The sequence below is a fragment of the Parasteatoda tepidariorum genome, chromosome 1 (assembly GCF_982258835.1).
Source record: "Parasteatoda tepidariorum strain Cologne lab strain chromosome 1, Ptep-v5.0, whole genome shotgun sequence".
NCBI classification, from domain to species: Eukaryota; Metazoa; Arthropoda; class Arachnida; order Araneae; family Theridiidae; genus Parasteatoda; species Parasteatoda tepidariorum.
The window spans coordinates 127,737,730-127,755,913 of record NC_141755.1 but is presented as its reverse complement, the minus strand read 5'-3'; the positions used below and the strand labels follow the sequence as shown (position 1 = coordinate 127,755,913).

At 30.7% G+C, this 18,184-nt stretch overlaps 2 protein-coding genes across 10 annotated transcripts in view; both read left to right on the top strand.

Annotated features, from left to right (window-relative positions):
* The window catches only part of LOC107443002 (exportin-T), a 116,636-nt gene extending 104,616 nt beyond the window's left edge, over window positions 1-12,020 (top strand). For all 9 annotated transcript variants that reach the window (XR_011636312.2, XM_087152600.1, XM_016056725.4 and 6 more), the window contains 3 exons: window positions 902-969; window positions 6,784-7,116; window positions 10,305-12,020. Coding sequence is in view for 8 of the 9 variants with exons in the window: in XM_087152600.1 (XP_087008726.1) it covers window positions 902-969; window positions 6,784-7,116; window positions 10,305-10,331 (428 nt within the window). In the remaining variant the exon portion in view is untranslated. The remainder of the gene's footprint in view (window positions 1-901; window positions 970-6,783; window positions 7,117-10,304) is intronic.
* Window positions 10,756-17,181, top strand: LOC147816918 (MAU2 chromatid cohesion factor homolog). Its single transcript, XM_087157439.1, has 3 exons — window positions 10,756-10,865; window positions 16,285-16,498; window positions 17,001-17,181. The coding sequence occupies exons 1-3, from the start codon at window positions 10,756-10,758 to the stop codon at window positions 17,067-17,069; spliced, it is 393 nt and encodes a 130-aa protein (XP_087013565.1). The 3' UTR covers window positions 17,070-17,181.
* Window positions 17,182-18,184: the final 1,003 nt, after the last annotated feature.

Below are 18,184 nucleotides of genomic sequence, written 5' to 3'. Positions count from 1 at the left end.
TTTATGATAAAATACCTGTGTGATTTCCCCTCTGTTACTCTTGGAATTCTACTACTGGTTTCAATTGGCATGGAATTCAACTGCTACTAATAGAAAAATGTTTTTTTGCTATGGTTAAGATTACTTATACACTTTACTGGATTTTCCGGTAGACTACTGGATTTTGATAATTTCTCCTGGTCTACTGGTTCAATAAAAATTCTCCTGTTTTTTTTACATTTTCAAAGATTCCTTAAAATTGAGTAAGTTTCCTTAAAAAATCCCTATTGAAATAGAATTTTTGTAAGGATTATTTCTTTCTTGAATATTTAAATAAGTGTCACTAATACGTAAGGAAGCAAGCCCCATTTATAAAATTCAGTTAACTATCTTTTATCAATGAAATGCCAAATACTAATCAAAATTATGTATAAACATCATAAAATGTTAACATTTAATGTGAAATCATAAATGGAAAATATTTCAGTTCTTTCTATTTTGATGACTATAAAAATCCCTAAAATTCTCTATGTGTAAAATCTTTATATTTTGCAACAATTATCATGAAATTTATATTTCGTAAAATCTACTGGATTTTTCCATATGGCGCTGATAATTAGTTTAGAAGATAGAGTGTCACTTTTTTGTTGTTGATGCATTGTATCCTCGAAAGGGATACAATGCATCAACAACAATGTATCCTCGAAAAATCTACTCCAAAATGAGTAGATTTTTCTTATTGTCATTAAAAATAAAATTGATCTTTTGTAATAAGTGAGGATTAACCACTGTTAAGTTTCTTTTAATGTAAGCCATTTTACTCTTAACTAAAACAAAAATGTAGATCGGAAAATTGGCAAAACCTTTTTTTAGAATAAATTTTGAATCATTTCAAACAAATTATTTTTTCTTTGTCTAATAGATACTCAGAATTTTGAACGCATTTTGCTTACTGTGATACAAGGTGCAGTTGATTTTCCAGATCCTTTGGTAAAATTTTGTATTTTTATTTCCCTTATTTATTATGTTTTAAACAAAAAATTAATTTTCTTGAAAATGTTTTTAAGGTTGCGTTAACAACAACAAAAAAAAAGAAGTTATGTATTGCAAGTATTAGTTAGAAGCAGAAAAATAAATTTGTGCTAAAATGCTACACAGAGTTCTGGTGTTACAAATTCACTAGTTTTTATAGATGAAACACAATATAGAAGGGTATTACTATTGTTTGTGCGTATCTCAGAACCATTGGACTTTCGTAAACTATGAAATTTTGAAACCCTGCTAACGCTTATTGACCGTAAATTAAACCCGTCTGGGAAATATCTCTAATGTAATGCTGCATGGTCAAAACAAACAATCTTGCACATTACTTGAATTATTTAAAATAAGTAACAAGTTCCAAATAATAAAATCTTTTATTTTGTGGAAAATAGAAGTTAATTCTTTACAAGAAAAACAATGCAAAAAACGATAAGATATGCAAACAAACATATTATGCAAACTATTACAATAAAATCTTTTTCAATTACATTCAAATGCTAAACATTTTATTGTTTTACATAAATTAATACAGGCTAAAATACAGAGAAAATCCAAAGTCTGATCAGGGCCGACTTAGACTATTTGGGGCTACCGAGGGCAAAAACTTCTTTGGGGTCCCCTCTGATGTGGGGCCTGGGGCAACTGCCCCGTATGCCCCTGCCTTTGTCAGTCTGATGAGCTATGCATGAGAGCCCATCTTCTCACACGTATATGTGTGCAAACCCTGAATAACTTTCCTTTGATTCACGTATCAATCTTAATGGTTTCTGGGGAATTATGCAAATTATTTTCTTCTAACTATTCATTAAATTACAAAATCGGGCACGTATTTTCTCTGAATAAACATCTTTTCACACATTTGCATTCCTAACTTTGAAAATATAGCCGCACTCTGGGAACCCATAGTTTGGACCCTTTCATATTAATTTCACTTTTTGAATTTTAGTCCTATTTTTAGAACTAATAAAGCAATGAAAATCAAATTGCACCCGCAAATACAGGGTTGCCAGTGGTGACTTAAATGCGACTATTTACAACTGTTTTTGACTTGAGGCGACTATGCCAACTTTTTTGCTTAAAAAGGCTAAAAAAGAAACTATTTTCAGGAAAAGGAGACTATTAGGAGACTTTTCTGTGCTCTTAGCTATGTTTTCTTTTTTTTAAAAAAGAAATTATAAATTGGGTTGACAACCTGCAGCAGCTTCTTCTGAACACAAAAAAAAATTTTTGAATTGCAAATTTGAGTCATCACTTTTAAATGCGCTTAATGTGAACAGGATTCCGTTGTAAATCTATTTTGTTTCTCCATCGCCTTTTCAGCTGTTATTACTACAAAATTCTGCATGATTTTAGAAAACCCAATTTTTAATGCGATATAACAATGTGAGAATTTCGAATTTGAATCATCACTTTTCACAATATATGTATGTATAATTTTCTAATACTTGCTGAATCAATTATTAGTTAAACTAAAAATTTTTAAGGAAAAGTATGTTTTTTTTAATAAAAAATATTTTTTTTGAAAGAATTCTAGTAATTCAAAGTATTTAATTTTCTGCAAATATAAAAATTTTTTTGATATAGAAATTTATTGCTAGAACACTAATGTTTATATAAAAATTATCATATTTGCCACCAACATGACTAAATAGATCATGGTATATGACAATTAAGTCATTTAATAAAATTTTAATCTTATTTTTGTTTTTATTTAGGCAACTATTTTCATAGTTTTCGTCAACTATTTTGATGCTTTAGGCTAGCAACTATTTTGTTCCTTTTTTTTCTGTGGCATCCCTTCAAACAGGTAAACAGGTTTTTACCTGTAACAGGTTTTAACGTGTTTACCCAAAGCAAAAAATACCTCAGTCCATCGAAAAAGCGGACATTTACATCATATAACCACGGTACCGACATTTCAACTAAAGAAAGGTCATCAGCAATGTCTATATCAGGGCTGATTGTGGTCCGGAAAATATCCGGATTTCCGTATTTTTCGCTAGCAGTGATCCGGAAGTTTCCGGAGATCGAAGGTCCAGACGTTTCAAAAAATCATTGATTGCAGAAGTTTCCGAAAATCAAATTTTCAAAGGTGGAACTTAAAAACACAAGTTATTAGTTTGTAAGGGAGAGCCAGATACTTTATAAGCTTATATTCATGATTAATATTCATTTTTTATCAGTAAATAGTTGTTATAATCATTAACTCAAGAAAGAAAGACATATTTGTAAATTTTAATTGCTTCTCCAGGTCATCATAGGTATATGTAAATGGTATAGGTATGTGTAAAATTTTAAATATATTTTAAGTAAACCAAGAAATATTGAGAAAAAGGGAAAAAAAAACTTGCTTAAATTTTTTTCTAATTTTTCAATTTAAACTGTTTTTTTTTTTTTTTTAAACTCAAGAAATTTTCCGGAATTTTGACTTGGGCTCACAATCACCCCTGCTATATGAATGATGTTACAAGAGAACCTCTGAGGGGTGTAAAAAGAGTCCTTAGCCCTTCACCCTCGATTCTCAGAGATCATAAATAAACGTTTGATTAACATTTTGATGACATAGTAAATTATTCAATTACAATAAGATTTTTGTACTAAATCAAACATTCACTAAAATGAAATATAGATTCTAAATTTTTCTACTGTTGTAATTATTTTCTTTGAAGCTAAGTTTAGATACACTCACCGGACCTCTTTCGGAAATTCCGATACGGCGCCTACTGTATTATGATAATTCACTTCTGTATTATGATAATTCACTTCTGTTAATTTCAGAAAAAAACCTTTAAAATTAGTTAAGTTTTGATCATAGATTATGATGGGGCGAATTTAAAACTATCCCATCTTAAGAAATTTTATTAATTAAAATAATCTATATAATAGAAATAACACTATATATTTTTTAAATATACCAAACGCATGTCTTTACCTTCAAATATTCACTATTTCAATGCAGTAGCTGGAAGTTTAGCAATTAATAACATAAAGGGACAAAAGAAATAAATACTTATTTTTCATATGATATTATTTTTTATGATTTGATTTAAGCAACTTTTAATTCTCTTAAATGTTTAGGCTGTTCTTTCGACAATTTTATACACAGATAAAAAATTACTTCTCCTCAAATAATTAGAATAATCGTTTCTTCTCAGAGCTTTTTTCTTTTAGATAACTTTTTGTTTTACGGAAAGACGCTCACCACGAAAAAAAAGAAAAAAGAACTAACAATTAACTACAAGAAAAGTAACAATTAATGCTAATAAACTTACAATGAATAATTGCAAAAACTGAGTGTGGAGAGAATTTAACAGATTTTTTTTCTCTTATCAATAAAAATTTCTTACAAAAAAGGATCGGAAGGAGACCCCTTCATTGGTCAATCTGGTGCACCCCTACCTTAAAGTTAAAATTAAGAAAGAGATTAAACCAGTGATTCCTGAACTTTTTTGTCTCCCTTGCCTTGTTTTTCGGTTCTGGGTCAACCCCCTGCTTACCTGATATTGATTTTTTTGTAAATTCATCAACTTCAAATGTATTTTTGACTGCTGGTATAGTGCTACTCACTATAAAAGATTTAAATTTCTAACTGTAGTGAAGTGTAGTGTGAAAAACTTAAGAAAAAAAAACACATGTTAATTTTATACATTTATTAATTAAATTCAAATTAAAACGAAACAAATTAAAATTTAGTATCTATTATATAGAATAACTAAGCAATAAATAAATGCTTTTAGTGGGAGGGATGAACCTGATGCTTTAATTATAAATTATAGACTTTTGGCATCAATTTTATGTATCAGAAAATAATTCTAATAACTTAAGATTTAATAAAATTTTACTTCATAGCTACTATTTTAAATTATGTAGAATGTAAATGTCTTTATTATGTATATGTCTTTATATTATAAGGTAGTCTAATGTAAGTAAATAGGTACTATCAGTGTATGTTGATTCCATTTATGAAATGCCAAAATTAAAGTCACGATCTGCTAATATGAGATCCACTATCGTTGATCCCCATTTTCATTTCATGAACCTATAATTTCTTTTCACTTGACATGGACCCCTTGCAGGTTGTCGTCTACCCCTGGGATAGACCACTTTGGGAATCACTGGATTAAACAATCAACCATTTTATTTATAACTAATTTAAAAATTTTAATATAAAAGTTTGACATAACTTTTACCCACATTTAGTAACTTTTTTATATTTATTAATCTGTTTTAACCCCTTCCTTCTCGCTCCCGTGAAAATGACGGGGTGAGTTTTCGCCCGCTATTTCTCGCTTCCGTGATATTGACGGGCTGGAGTGATCAGTAGTAACGCGCCAATAAGATAAATCTAATTCATTTCTTTTCCCCGGAAAAAATTTTATTTCTCATTTTACACACCTGTTGGCAGTGCCAGTATATTTTTAAGGTAATTGTAGACAGTTAGTTTATTTTAAACTAGTTGCAGCACTAATCAAATACGTATTACAAATACAAAAGCCAAAAAAATGGCACTTTTATGACCGTTTTCTTGAAAATTAACCAATTGTTAAGGGGTTAAACATCAGATAATGTAGGTATTATCATTTCTGTTAAATGAAACCTTTAATATCAATAAAATTAGACTTTAAAATATTTTTGACTAAAATTAATGATTTTTTTAAAAAATCAAATGACTTGTATTTTACTGTGTCCTTTATATTAAAATTTGTATTGGTTCAAGTTTTAAAAAAAATTCATTTTATTAAAAAAAAATTAAAATTGATAATAACGTTATAAAATGTATATTGCCGAATAATGCTGAAATAGGGCATTCTGCTAGAATTTTTAAAAGTAGGATTTCTGGGTCCCTTTTTTATAAAAGTGGACTCTTATAATTCTTTTAAAGTAAAAGTTTTTAAAAATTGGCATCTTTATGCCATTTTGATATTTTTCATTCTGATAGTTAGTCGGCATGTTGCCAGTAGAAACCATTAACTTTGTCCTTTATCACAGAACTAATTTTGAGTGAAAGAAAATGTATAATTATTTTCTTTTACTCAATAAATAATTTTTCATCATAATAATTTTTATTTTTTTATAATCATTGTTGAACCCAATTTTTTGTGTTTATGACTACTCATGTTCAACTCTGTATCCTTGTAATTTTGAACTCAGAAGACAAGGGAACTCCTTGGATGAAATTTGCCTTCGTGGAGGACTTTTTGATGTAACTAGCTCACATTTGCGTTGCATGGAGAGGGAAACCACGAAAATCTCCCACGGTTAGCTTGACGGCAAGGGGACTGTAAAAGATGTTTAACGACAGCATCGATGCGAGCCGGACGGGGAATTCGAATCGAACCCGGTTCACCTTGTCGGAAGGCTAACGCTCCTGAGCCACCACTTTGTATTTATGAGGGATCTGCTTGCCCTGCTGAGTATATGAAAAAGAAATTATCATATGAATTAAATCAGGGCTCCCAATCCACAGGGAATTTAAAAATCACCTAAAAGAACAGGGAAAATACAGAGAATTTAGATTTTTTCTTTCCAAACTGGAAAAATACAGGGAATTCTTTAAGGAATGGGGACCCACTCAAAGCGTAATCTATGGGATATTTCAGCTATACTAAACTATTTCATTTGCAGTATTTAAGTATGTTCAGCTCTTTTTTCCAGCAATTAAAACTAATGAGTTATCCCAATATAGCTCACTCTTAATATATTGCGTATAATATTGGGAATTATTATAAAGCAAATTGTTTTTAATGATATAATTGATTTCAGGCGCAGAAAACGTGTTTTGGCATCCTGAAGAAGATGGTGGAATTGTGGGGTGGAAGTGAGGCCAGTTTTGTGGAATTCATGTACAACCACATTGTTCCTGCCTGCTTCATGGCACCACTCAAAGACACTTTTGATTTGAATGATGCACAGACTATACTGGCACTCTCTGAGAGTGCCCTCTGCCTCAAAACTGTGCTCGATGCGAGGGGTCAGGAGTTTGTGAATTATCTCGAGACTAGCTACCTCCCCACGCTACGCCTCTCACATGAAAACATACAACAATATTGTCACGCTTTGAATTCTGATCCTAAAGCTTTTAAGAACTATTTAAAGGTAACTTTTTTTTTTAACCTTGAAATTGAAGTATGTGTCTGTAATAGTGTGTGTATAGAAAAAAATGTGAATCAGGAAATTTTGTTTTTAAATTTAGGGTTATTGCTACTTCTCTATTGTACCAATAGTGCTACAACAGGCAGGATGCATGGCGTTTTTTAAAAGCGCTTATTTTTGATTTTTTAAAAGCCCTTAAAGGTCCTTTTTTTATTGGATATTTTTAAAAAGTGCTTAATTTTCCCTTTTTTTAAATGAGATTTTTCCTTTATTATACTGATTTTCGCTTCGAATTATGCAAAAAGACACATCAACGTTTTTGCAATTAATTCAACCCCAATCTAACGTCATTCGTTTTACATTATTCAAAATTTCATGATGTTTGATATTTTTCAAAAACAATGCCAAAAGGTTATTTTTTTTCTCCTTTTAACACGGTGGTTAAAACAAGATAAAACCGTCAATTGTCGAAAACTTTGCAACCCTGCCTAATTATGATATTTTTTTAAAGTGCTTAAAAATATTTTTTGAGTGTTTAAAAAGAGCTTAAAAGGTGCTTAATTTTTTGTTGAATAATTTGGCTATGCACCAGGTCTTTAAAAACTGCTTAATTTTTATTTTGTCAAATGAGGGCTCTTAACCCATTAACAATCAGTTAATTTTCAAGAAAACGGTCATAAAAGTGCCTATTTTTTTATCATTGAAAATTATATAAAAATATGTACAATATATATATTCTTTTTTAGTTTTGTTTTTAGCTTGAAATTTTAAAAAAATTAAATTTTTAGGAAGAGCCAACATTCTATGACTTTATGTTGGTTTTCCAGCAATTGAGAAAAGTTTAAAAAATATGTGGTCGTATAATATAAATAAAGATTAGTAATTTTTTCTTGTGTGATAAATTTCAAAGCATGAGATACAGAGGTCACAATCTGGTCAGTAGTTTTCTTCCTACATCTCTCATTGTTTTCATCTCTTCTGGAGAACCTTAATATCCTGGTACTGCCATCTGGCGTGTAAAAGGAGAAATAAAATGTTTTCCGGGCAAAATAAATGAATTTGTTTTATTCTTATAATTGGCGCGTTACAACTTAACACTCCAGTCCGGAAACATCACGAGAACGAGTAATAGAGGGTGAAACCTCACTCCGTCAATTTCTCGTCAGCGAGAAAGAAGGGGTTAAAAGTACTTAATTTTGGTTCAAGGTTTTTAAAAGTCCTTAATTTTTTAGCATCACTGTAGTTGATTGGATCAATTTTTTAAAACAAAATGTTGTTCTTTTGTCACTTAGACAACGCATCGAGAGTAAAGCATATTTTAGAGAGAAAATTAATGTGTGGCTACAGGCAAGAAAAGCTTTCATTATTCTGCCCTGAATGATGAGGAGAATGTTTAAAAGAAAAGTGTGTTTTTTGAGGGGACCTAAGTAGAAGACCCACATTGACCTTCAAAATCAGTTAAGATGCTTATAGAAACAAAGTAAAGCCCTGGGATTTTAAAACTAGAATCCATAGCAAAAACTATTTTTGAAGAATTAAATAAATTTGTATGTGTGTAAATTTATAGAAAGCAGCTTGTTCTTAAAGGTAAATAGTGAAGGTTTTCATATAAAAAAACTGATGAAAACCCCTTTTACAAAAATACTTTATTCACGAGTACCAAATAAACATGCAAGAAATAAGATACTTTTAGAAATTATTATTTATAACTTGTTTTGTTGCAATGTAAAAAATATTTTAGATTGTTACTCTTTATTTCTTAGGGATAAGCTGATTGTTACATAAAAATTTACTCAATTAAAACAACTTTTTGTTATTAATGTGTATTAGAATAAAATTCAAACTTAGATTTTAATAATCATTTTGTTCAATTAGCATTGCAACTTAGTACATATACTGTTATTTTCTTTTAATTCTATTCAAATTTCGATTGCATTAAAATTAGTTCATGTTTCTCACCAAATTATTTAGTAATATTATGTTAATTCCTATTAACAGTTTTGGCTGGAAATAATTTTATGTAAAGCTTATCATAAAAGTAAATATTTAATATACATTTACTGTTGAGTAATAATTTCTAAGTTTCATATAGTTTTCAATATGTTTTTCCTAAAATTTTTCAATTTTTTTTTACAAAACATTACCTGATAAAGTGATATTACCAGATTACTTTATTTCAGTTTTAAACTGTAAATTTACAATAAAAATAAAATATCAAATCACAGTAATAGTAGAGAATAATATTAAGAATGATAGGGATGATAAAGAAATATTACAAGTATCGGTAAAGGAAAAAAATTAATAATTTATCAGTATTTGTTAATTAGAACCCTTACCAATTTTTTGGCCATAGGAATGTGTTGATAACTTTGATAAATCGTTTTAGATCCTTTTATTTATGTGTTTCACTGAGAAACTAAAGGCATATTGGTTTGAAAATTAAAAATTTTTTTGAGCAGAATTGTATTTTTATGCTATCAAAAGTTTCATAAAAATACGTATTGCAATGAATTAAAAAAGAAAACTACTCTCATGCATAATTCTAATTCAACTTTTTAGTATTAAATCTTGGTCCAAAACTGAATATGTGAGGCATTTCTAGCAGTGAAATATAAACACTTGTTCTACAAATTTTTTCAATGTTTCTCCCAAATTTCTTTATTTACTATTTTTTTTTTAAACATATGAAAAAAATGTGCAATTCAATTTCAATGAAATCATTAAAAATGAAGTATGGACTAGTTTTGTAGATGTCAATTAACCCTTAACAATCTGAAAATGTTTTTAAAAACACCTACTTTACCTACTTAGGCGAACCCTGTAAATAAATACTTACATTATAATAAAATTGTTGATTATTTTTTTATTTATTGATTGATTTTCTTTTTTAAGAAAGGTAAGTAATTGGATGATAAATACTATTTTTAAGTTCGTTTCATTTCTCCATTGTTAAAAGAGTCGGGTTAAAAATTACAAGGCTACAAAGTTGAACCCAAAAAATTGGGTCGGCTGTTCAACGACGGTTGTAGAATAAAATACTCACAATAAAAGTATTTGTTGATAATGATCTGTAATAATCATTATTGAAAACTCTTGTGAATTATCATTTCATTAATCATTGTTTTAATATTTATCACAAAATATATTTTAAAATGTTATGAATCATTGACATTTTCTTTCTCCTTTTTTAGTTTTTCTTCCAAAATGCGAAGACGTAACATAGGTGCCTACTAGTCTTGTTTAAAAATTTGATTACTTCCTGGAAGTGCTGAACTGTACAAAACTGTTGAACTTGTTGTTACATAATCACTTGAAAGTGAATGATTTTATATTTTTGTTAAAAAATGTGATATGTCTGCTGTGTAGGAAGCAAACTTTAATAGGCTCTGATTTCTTATGTTAGGACTTTATACTATTAAAAAACTGTTATTTATTTGCTCAATATTTATGCAACTTAAAGCTTCTGTACTGGTTTCTTGATTCATAATTTAATTTGTTACTTTTATTATAATTAAACAATATTATTCTACATTGGACTGATTATTGCAAACATTGTTTAAATGCAAAATTACAAGTATTTTGTTAAATGAAAAAGAACATTTTTTACAGGTTTTAAATCAAATACAAGATAACAAATATTAAATGTCCCGTAGTGGACTGATCGTCGAGACACGGTTCACAGCATATCACCAAAGTCAAGCGTCACTGGCTGCTGTCAGTGTGCATGTGGGTGACCACTCGGATCAGTCTGCGTAGGTACCGAGGGTGTCCTCCTGATTAAACTGTTCTACCGTAAAGTACTCGACTTCGCGTGCAGGTCGTCGGGGGTGCCATCCCCTCTGCAGAGGATCAAAATGGCGGATCATCCTCAGGGATGTTTCCCAGACCGTCACTTAAAACCCATTGTGCAGCTCTAGTGCGACGTTAATGAACTACAACTAGATTAAGAAGTACAGGATATCATCATATTTGGCCAGCCAATCACTCCTTTTTCGACTGATGTTGACACAAAAATTTTCTTTGTTGGAAATATACGATATAACGGTCCCAAATTTATATACTAATTTTGACAGGAAAAATAAATTAAAAGCAATACTAAACAAGACATATTTTAGTAATTTTTTCAGTTATCAAAAAATATAATTACTTCAGCTCGTAAGAAAATATTTTTGGAATTAATCCCTCCTCCAAATTACTTATGAAACTTCAAATGGCTTGAAAGTTTTTCGGAAATATTTAGAAAAAAGCAATAGTTGTTTATAATTCTTGTGATTTTTACTTAATATATGTGGTAATCACATTCCCCCGTAATATGGATAGATATTTTGATATCTTTGAGAAGTTTTTTGGGCTACAAAATGTTAAAAGATTAAAAACCATAATAAAAATATTCTGTTGTGACATTGTAGATCATATTATTGTTTATAATTTTATGTATACAAACTGGAAATCAGATAAATAGGTTTCATTGTATTTATGAAACAAGGTTTACATTTATTCTAACATGTGAAGCATGCAGTGTTGCATGTTTAACAGTTATCATTGTAACTCCAATAAAGAGTCTTTCTTTGAACCTTTTATATAACACACTTTTTAAGATCTTTGGAAGAAATTATTTCACCAACTAATTGTGAAGACACGATTCCTAGTCCAAAGTCAAGCATCACTGGGTGCGATCACTTTGATTAGCCTTATATATCGTTCTACTGTGGAGTGCTCGACCTCAGGTTGCCGGGCTACCATCCCCTCTGCAGGGGATCAAAATTGCGATGGCATGTCTTCATATCATCCTCTGAGATGTTTCCCAGACCGTCGCCAATAGCCCATTGTGTAACTCTCATACGACGTAAATAAAATACCTACCGGCATTGGTAATTGTAACTCCAATAAAAAGTCTGACTTTTGTATGTTTCTTTGTACATATTATTTCACACTTTGAACATATAATTTCAGAAACTGCTGAAAAAAAAAAAGATTTCTCCAATTAAACTTTTTTGAAAGTTTTTCATAAAAAAATTATGTATGGAATGATATTGTTGTTTATGTTTGGAGCTTATGCCATTTAACTCTTCACTGAATTCTCAGATACAGCCGAACCTTTATTTAACGAAGTCGCTAAATCCTGATAATAAGTTTGTATACGGAAAATTCGTTAAATAGAAAAATCACCTAGTCATTATTCGCTCTTTAACAAAGAAAAATAATTCTTTTCATATATAGAACACTTTTTTCGCTTTGAAATATTGAAAAAGAAGTTAAAAAAATAGCATAAAATAAATAAATAAGTCAAAATTAGCCGAAATTTTTCCGTTTATTAGCTATTTTTCGCCATTTCCCAAAGAAAAAGTAGATATTTTTATATACAGAACACATTATTCACTTTAAAATACTGAAAAATATATTAAAAAAATAATATTAAAAAATTTTGAAAGTCGACCCTCACAGGGTTTCGTACCCAAATCCTCCGGGACTACAAATCTAACTTGCCACACAGCTTTACCAACTGCGCCACGCTTCACATGCCAACCCTGTGAATATTTGGCTTAAAACACCTCCTCCCGGTTAGTAAACAAAACTTATTTTGGCCCATTCTGGGTCCACTAATTGGTCTATAAAAAAAATCCTTCGGTACAATTGTTCGATACATTAAAGAACGCATAATGGAATAATAATAAAAAATAAAATAAAATGACTGGGTGGGGTTCGAATTTCGAAGACGTCTAACTCCCTTCAATATTAAGTTATAATTTTCAAACTCGGTCCCTAAGTAGGAGTCTATGGTCCAAACATTTCTGCAGGAGGAACTTTTTATATGTGAATTAGGGGGTGCCTCAAAGGTCTATTGCATAGGTGACTGTGAGAGGACTTCTCGTGTTCAAGTAGTATGGTGGTCAAAACGCCGTACTATTAACCGAAGGCTGGGGCAAGGGGGAGCAGGTTCGAAACCCACCTTCAGCAATTTTTCAACGAAACAATTTTTCAACTTCCGCTTATTTTGCATTATGCTACTTTTTCAATGTGTTTTTCTATATTTTAGAGGGTCCTAAATATAGGATATAATTTTTTTAAATTGGGAAAATGGCGAAAAAACTGGAATAATCCAGGAAAATTGGTTCATTTCCATTGTTTTAAATTATTTTTACATTATATTCGACAGTTTATCAAGTGTAAGGTGTTCCATGTGTAGAATCGTGCATCTTTCTTTGTTAAAAAACGCATAATGGAATAAAAATAATAAAGAAAAAATAAAATTAAATGGCGGGGAGGGATTTTGAATTTCGAAGTCGTCTAACTCCCCTCAATATTAAGTTATAATTTTCAAACTCGGTCCCTAAGTAGGGGTCTATGGTTCAAATATTTCAGCCGGAAGAAATTTTTATATGTGAATTAGGGGGTGCCTCAAAGGTCTAATGCATAGCTGACTGTCAGAGGAATTTTGAAGAAAAATTCTGGCAGGCTTCTGAATCCCAACGTTTGAGTAGTATGGTGGTCAAGACACCGGACTATTAACCGACGGCTGGGGCGAGGGGGCGCATGTTCGAATCCCAGCTTCAGAAAGTTTTCAAAAAAATTTCGTTTTTTTTTCGTGCGCTTATTTTGCATTATATTAGTTTTTTAATGTGTTTTTCTATATTTTGGTGAGTCCTACCTATAGGAAATAATTTTTTTAAATTGGGAAAATTTCGAATAACAAGTAAAAACTGGATAAATCCAGGAAAATTGGTTTATTTCCATTGTTTTAAATTATTTTTACAATATATTCGACAGTTTATCATGCGTAAGGTGTTCTATGTGTAGAATCGGGCATCTTTCTTTTCTAAAGAATGCATATCGGAATAATATTAAAAAAAAATAAAATGACTGGGAGGAGTTCGAATTTTGAAGTCGTCTAACTCCCTTCAATATTAAGTTATAATTTTCAAACTCGGTCCCTAAGTAGGGGTCTATGGTCCAAACATTGCTGCTGGAGGAAATTTTTTATATGTGAAAAAGGGTTAATAAGCACATTAAATAAATAATATAATATAAAAGAAAATGAAGAGAAAAAAATTTAAAAATCGACCACAGCCGGGGTTCAAACCATTCCCCTCTCGCTCCAGGCGTAATTCTCAAGCTCATGGTCTTAGCCGTTGGACCACGCTTATACGGCGATCGTGCTACTACATAGCTTCCAGTACCCTTTCCGGGCAAGCTAAACAAAAGATTTAAGGAGCCATAGCGTTAGCGACCCCCTAATTGATCTGTAAATATATACTTTGGAGAGGAGTTTCGGCTTGTAGAGGCCCACCTTTGGTCCGAGTTTTAAAATTATAACTTAATATTAAAGGGAGTTAGTCGGTCTGGAAATTTGAAGCTTTTTTCCGCCATTTTACTTTATTTTATTTTTTAGTCCATTACGCGTTCTTTCACAAAGAAAGACAATTTATTTTACGCACAGAAAACCTTTCGTATGCTATACTATCGTGCAAACATTGTAAAACAAGTTTAAAAAAATAATATAATATAAATAAACTAATTTTCCGGGATTTTTCCTGTTTTTAAGCGTTATTTGAAGATTCCCGAATAAAAGAAAATTACTTTTTTATATAGGATCCTTTAATATATCGAAGAACACATTAAATAAATAATATAATATAAAAAAAAACAAAAGAGAAAAAAAGGAAAAAAATTTAAAAATCGACCACAGCCGGGGTTCGAACCCTTCCGCTCTCGCTCCAGGCGTAATTCACAAGCACATGGTCTTAGCCGTTGGACCACGCTTATACGGCGATCGTGCTACTACATAGCTTCAAGTACCCTTTCCCGGCTAGCTAAACAAAAGATTTAAGGAGCCATAGCGCCCCCCCCCCTAATTGATCTATAATATATACTTTGAAGGGGTTTTTCGGCTTGTAGAGACCCAACTTCGGTCGGAGTTTTAAAATTATGACTTAATATTAAAGGGAGTTAGTCGGCCTGGAAAATTTGAAACTTTTTCCCGCCATTTTATTTTATTTTATTTTTTATTCCATTATGCGTTCTTTCACAAAGAAAAAAAAATTTTTTTTTCATGTAGAACACCTTTCGTATGCTAAACTATCATGAAAATATTGTAAAACGAGTTTAAAAAAACAATATAATATAAATAAACTAATTTTCCGGGATTTTTCCTGTTTTTAAACGTTATTTGAAGATTCCCGAAAAAAAGAAAATTACTTTTTTATATAGGATCCCTTAATATATCGAAGAACACATTAAATAAATTATGTAATGTAAAATAAGCAAAAGAGAAAAAAAAGAAAAAAATTTAAAAATCGACCACAGCCGGGGTTCGAACCCTTCCCTTCTCGCTCCAGGCGTAATTCACAAGCACATGGTCTTAGCCGTTGGACCACGTTTATTCGGCGATCGTGCTACTACATAACTTCAAGTACCCTTTCCCGGCTAGCTAAACAAAAGATTTAAGGAGCCATAGCATCCCCTCTAATTGATCTATAAATATATACTTTTAAGGGGTGTTTCGACTTGTAGAGGCCCACCTTCAGTCCGTGTTTTAAAATTATAACTTAATATTAAAGGGAGTTAGTCGGTCTGGAAATTGGAAACTTTTTCCCGTCATTTTATTTTATTTTATTTTTTATTCCATTATGCGTTCTTTCACAAAGAAAAAAAAATTATTTTACACATAGAACACCTTTCGTATGCTAAACTATCATGAAAATATTGTAAAACGAGTTTAAAAAAATAATATAATATAAATAAACTAATTTTCCGAGATTTTTCCTGTTTTTAAGCGTTATTTGAAGATTCCCGAATAAAAGAAAATTACTTTTTTATATAGGATCCTTTAATATATCGAAGAACACATTAAATAAATAATATAATGTAAAAAAAACAAAAGAGAAAAAAAAGTCACAAATTAAAAAGTCGGCCACAGCCGGAGTTCGAACCCTTCCCCTATCGCTCCAGGCGTAATTCACAAGCACATGGTCTTAGCCGTTGGACCACGTTTATACGGCGATTGTGCTACTACATAACTTCAAGTACCCTTTCCCGGCTATCTAAACAAAAGATTAAAGGAGCCATAGCGACCCCTCTAATTGATCTATAAATATATACTTTTAAGGGGTGTTTCGACTTGTAGAGGTCCACCTTCAGTCCGTGTTTTAAAATTATAACTTAATATTAAAGGGAGTTAGTCGGTCTGAAAATTGGAAACTTTTTCCCGCCATTTTTTTTTTTTTTAACCAAATTCATCTTAATTGATTATTTAATAGATTTGTACCGCCTGACCGGAGACCCGATTCGTGAGCAGGAAGCTATACAAACTCACAGCAACTTCTCGCAGCTTCTGCTGAAAGATCACTTCCAGGCATCTCAACTGCCAGAGCACAATTTGATACAGGTATTTTATCAAGCATTTATTGTATCCCAGCAATGGAGTCCCCATGTTTTGTGGGTTTCTTCTTTTTGTGCAGGTTAGTTCCCTCAAAAACAGGGTGGCCACCCACCTGGAAAACCTGGAATTAACAGGGAATTTTTTTATACTGGAAAAACCTGGAAAAATCAGGGAAATTTGGATAAAAACCTGGAAAAATCAAGGAATTTTAAAGAAAAGCTGGAAATCTTTGATAATTTTTTTAATTTCACTAATATTAATTATTTCTTCCATTACACCCACTTTTTTAGACGGAAATGTATCTCGAAACAGTTGAAATATCATCAACTTAGCGATACTTTGCTTGTATCAAAACTTGCTCCATTATAGAACTGTTAAACTAGAATGCCACATAAAATTCTCCGCTATTTTATTTATTTATTTGCCATAGTTGTGAATTGAATAATAAAAGAAAATCCCATCCTTATGCAATTTCTATGAATAAAGAAGAGTAATTTATTTATTTCAGTGGATTGAAGGTGACCCACCTTTGATGCCTATACAGCCACAAGCTCAAACAACTTCATCTCTGCTGTAAAACTGTCTTCTTTGTCACAAGTGTATTGTGTTTTGAAGGTACATAGTGTGTATGTAAGGTAGATTGTGTGTATACACAGTTTTTATTTTTCTCTTGTGTTCTTAATGCATTTCTTTTCTTATAATAACGACAAAACTCAGTTTTGTTTCTTTATTGTACCAAAGTCAGGGTATCCATGCACCTGTAAAGTCATGAATTTTGGCATTGAACAAAATTTGTCATGAAATGTCATGATTTTAACTATTTTTTTAAAAAGAAAATCACAGAAAGTCATGGATTTAGGTCACCGAAGAATTTTATTTTTAAAATGGAATCCTCCCCCAATTCCATGGTGTTCCCAATATCTAAATTTGTAACAAAATCCCCCCTAACAGTCATATTTTATTAAAATATAAAATGTTTTTTATCATGTTCTTTCAAAAAATGAAGGAAAGCACATCATTTCTAGAAGGAAGTATCTTTTAAACTTCAGAATTAATGTTTTTATTTTATCAATTTAAAATTCTAGCTGAAGAAAGCCAGTCATTGGCAATTTTTTTCATATTCTGAAATGAGAATAGAAAAATCAGGAGTATTTCTTTTCTATATAAGTTGAACAGGAAAAGTATCTTTAGAATCTGCAGGAAAAAAAAAAATTTTCAGCTATTTTATTGCTCTTTTTTTACTCTGTTTTTTTAAATTTAAAATCAATAAATATGAGGATGTAGAGTATTGTTATACCTATCATTTCAATTAATGTTATTTTAATGCTTTTTAAATTTATTGTTGTGTTTTGTTTGGAGAAAATAGTAACTTCGTAAAGTCATGGAAATTCATAAAAAGTCATGCATTTGAAAATCTAAAATGTGGCAGATACCCTGTATAAATTTGAATACTTAATGTAGTACACAGGAGACTTCTCTTCCTATTTTGTACTTTATATAAGTCAGCCTTTTGTACCCTTAAATAGAAATGAAATTTCGGGAGTTGACATTTGAGCGCAACACTTGACATACAATATTTACCTAATCTGTAGGATAAGTACAAACACGAGAAAAGTAATGAAATCAATGCACATTGAGACCTGAGATAAATTCTTCAAACAGATAAAATGTAGTGAGAAGTTGACAGGAACA